Here is a 3,038-nt window from a genome sequence, read left to right as displayed (position 1 = left end):
TGTACAGATTCAGCTTTATTCCCCTGACATTAACCCCTCTCCCCCTGGCGTCCAAAACTTGTCAGCCGGCATCATATGGATCGTATGCCAATTAATCGGCAGGCCCCTCTCCCTTACCGTTGCGCAAACCGGCGTGCTGCTCCCCCCCCCCCCATTTCAACTCGTTGCGCCACCGTTTAAATTACCGCCGCCCCGATTAAATTCCACCACAATTAAAGTTGGACCAGCGCATGGAACCTCCGATCATCAAAGAATTTCCCATATTCGACCTAGGCCTAGTGCCCACCCCACGCGTCCGGCTAGTGTTACCATCCTACAACTACGCATCTGCCCCGCGCTTGCAGTCCACACAACAAGTTTAACAATACCAGCTCACCCCTGCTACAAACCCTATTAACCCAACCCTAACACTAACTCGTAACCGCCACTCGCCGCGTATACCTCTATAAAAAGTGGTTATAGCTACCAAATACCGTTCTATGGCTGTCGGCTGGCAAATTTTACGCCATGAGTCAGCTACCTCGTAAAAAAAACACGCCTTTCAACCCCCCAGTTGGCCCCTCCCCGCTCCCTCCTCCCCCTGGTTCAATTTCACATCCTGGGGAGTACCCTAATCGCGCATATTGATTCATGACTACGTTTTCCTTACAATTACGAACACTCAATGCACCTCACACAGCTCAGCTGAACACTTTCATATATCTATACAACAGATACCACAACGATTACATTCTAATTCTACGAGAAAGTGTCAATGGCTTAAATAAATAGGCATTCCTGCACCAACCATCAAGTACCAATGTTTAATCGAATATTTATTCCTTCTACGTTTCTTTACATATAACTCATATACACAGAGTAAGTTTTCATAATCTACCAACAGATATTAGCTACGATTACATTCTAACTCTACAGAGAAATGTCAATGGCTTTAAATAATACGCATTCCTAGCTCTTACCTGGCAAAATGCTCAGCTCAGCTTCCGAGCTCTGCCGCTGGTTGGCGGAGTTGGAAGCCACGCATCGATACCTGCCAGCATCCCCCCCTACAATGCTATCTATTTGGAATACACCTGAGCGCCGGAATCAGCTGCTTGTGCCTTACCTGAAAATAGACATTTACGCAATAAGGCGAGTGTATCTTTTGACATTGATCAAAACTTTGCATTATTGGCATATTTCTATCACACCGAAGATATGGACGGCATTACGGAAGTCTACTGGATAAGGAACTAATCATACTTAAACTTTACTCTGGAAAAATAATTTTGAATAGTAAATTAATACATGTCAACACAAGAAATCCACAAAGGCACACCAGGCCTACTAATATTCAACTAGTATACGTATATATCCAGCTGGTTCTGCCCACCAAGTGGACGCCGCGCCGTGCGCGCGCGGTCGGTGCCCGCGCACATCCGCGGCTTGCCCGCCCGCAGCACCTAGTTATTATCTCGCGCCGGCTCACACATTTTTAATAAAAAAAAATAAAAAAAATAAATACAAGAGTACTGATATATGGGCTTATTTACTTGCCTCAGCAATGTCAGCCGATTGAGCAAGTTTCAGACTATCCAAAATCAAAAATTTTCCGAGGGTGTGCCCCCTAACCCCCCTATGGCGCTTGCATCCTGGATGCGCCCGGCTCTAAAAAATCCTGGGCATGACCCTGATATATATATATATAAGGTCTACAGTCGGATGTCTGATGTTCAAAACTAATAGTAATAATATAACGTGCTTATGACGGCAAAACGACACGGGTCGAAGTAACCACCGGAATGGCATTATCGTGTTCTCCTGATGTATTACTACAAAATATGAATTCAAAACACTGATGGTTGGTTAGGTATGGCAGAATTTTCAGCAAGTCATAAGGACTCCTGATGATGTCAAAACAAAGATAACTACAGTAAAATTTTACTATTTGACTAGGACTTCAGTGAGATTTTATCCGTATATAAACTAGTGGAACACACTAATATTCCAAATGTGTACAACTAGGTGCAAAGGCATAATTTACACATAGAAAGATGTTTCAGTTGCATGGATTTTAATCGCTTATATGCTTGTAAATTCTTTCTGTATACCTTTCAAAATAAATTTACTCAGCTAACATTTACACTCAGTTGCCACGATACATGTAACACCAGGTACATCTCCCCACTATGTATATATATATAATATAATATATATATACATATATATATATATATTATATTAATTTATAGATTCCAATGGTTAACTTTATCTATATTATATTATATATATATATATATATATATATGACGTGTGCCCTTTATGTCCTTATGGCTCTATTCGTATAGCATCAAACCTATAGAAAAGGGTCTATACCCTGTTAACACGATACTGAAAGTGCACCGCGAGTGACCTTCTAGGCAGAGAGGGCAATAAACTGTATATCCACACTTCGCTGAGCTGCGAAGACGGTAATCAATAGTACTATATAGGAGTGTGCCTTCTGAGTGAACCCGGGGAGAGCATCAGCCTACTAGAGTAATAATGCTGCTGCTGCTGCTGATGCTGCTGATGCTGTGCAAGGATGATTGCAGGTGAAGCCAGTAAAGGCGCCCACATCACATACGCGCGCGCGCGCAAACACGAACCAATGCCCTAGAGGGGACAGCATTCTGTTCAGCTGCCACTGCTCAGCTCATTTATGTCGAAATTATGGGAAAGACAACTTCGATTGGTATTTGCCAAAATTTTACTAAAGGTGACCTGGTGTTCACACACAAGAAAAACCGCGATGCTAATCGCGATGGAAATACCGATATAATTGTGCCCTTGTTCACACAGGCGGAAATATCTCGCTAACTGCCGAGCGGGATAATTCTATTAATCGAACTGCGCATGCCTGATATCAAGCCGGAATATAACCCTCCCGGTCGCGCGCGCGCGAATTATGTACTACCGGGATTCGAGTTCGGTGTTCGATTCCATGTACACGGCAGTGCAGTCGTTGGTAGTAGTCTATGCTGCTCTAGCTCTGTTATACGTTAACGTATGCTACTCTA

At 43.2% G+C, this 3,038-nt stretch overlaps 1 protein-coding gene across 1 annotated transcript in view; it reads right to left on the bottom strand.

Moving 5' to 3' along the window:
• LOC106806946 (protogenin-like) overlaps positions 1-3,038 on the bottom strand; it is a gene marked incomplete in the record, with an annotated part of 80,890 nt that overhangs the window by 28,029 nt on the left and 49,823 nt on the right. The window contains 1 exon segment of the mRNA XM_014809132.1: positions 960-1,046. Within this exon segment, the coding sequence (XP_014664618.1) occupies positions 960-1,046 (87 nt within the window).

Source organism: Priapulus caudatus, unplaced genomic scaffold (assembly GCF_000485595.1).
Source record: "Priapulus caudatus unplaced genomic scaffold, Priapulus_caudatus-5.0.1 Scaffold187, whole genome shotgun sequence".
In the NCBI taxonomy this organism is placed as follows: domain Eukaryota; kingdom Metazoa; phylum Priapulida; class Priapulimorpha; order Priapulimorphida; family Priapulidae; genus Priapulus; species Priapulus caudatus.
This window is presented reverse-complemented; position numbering and strand designations above follow the sequence as displayed.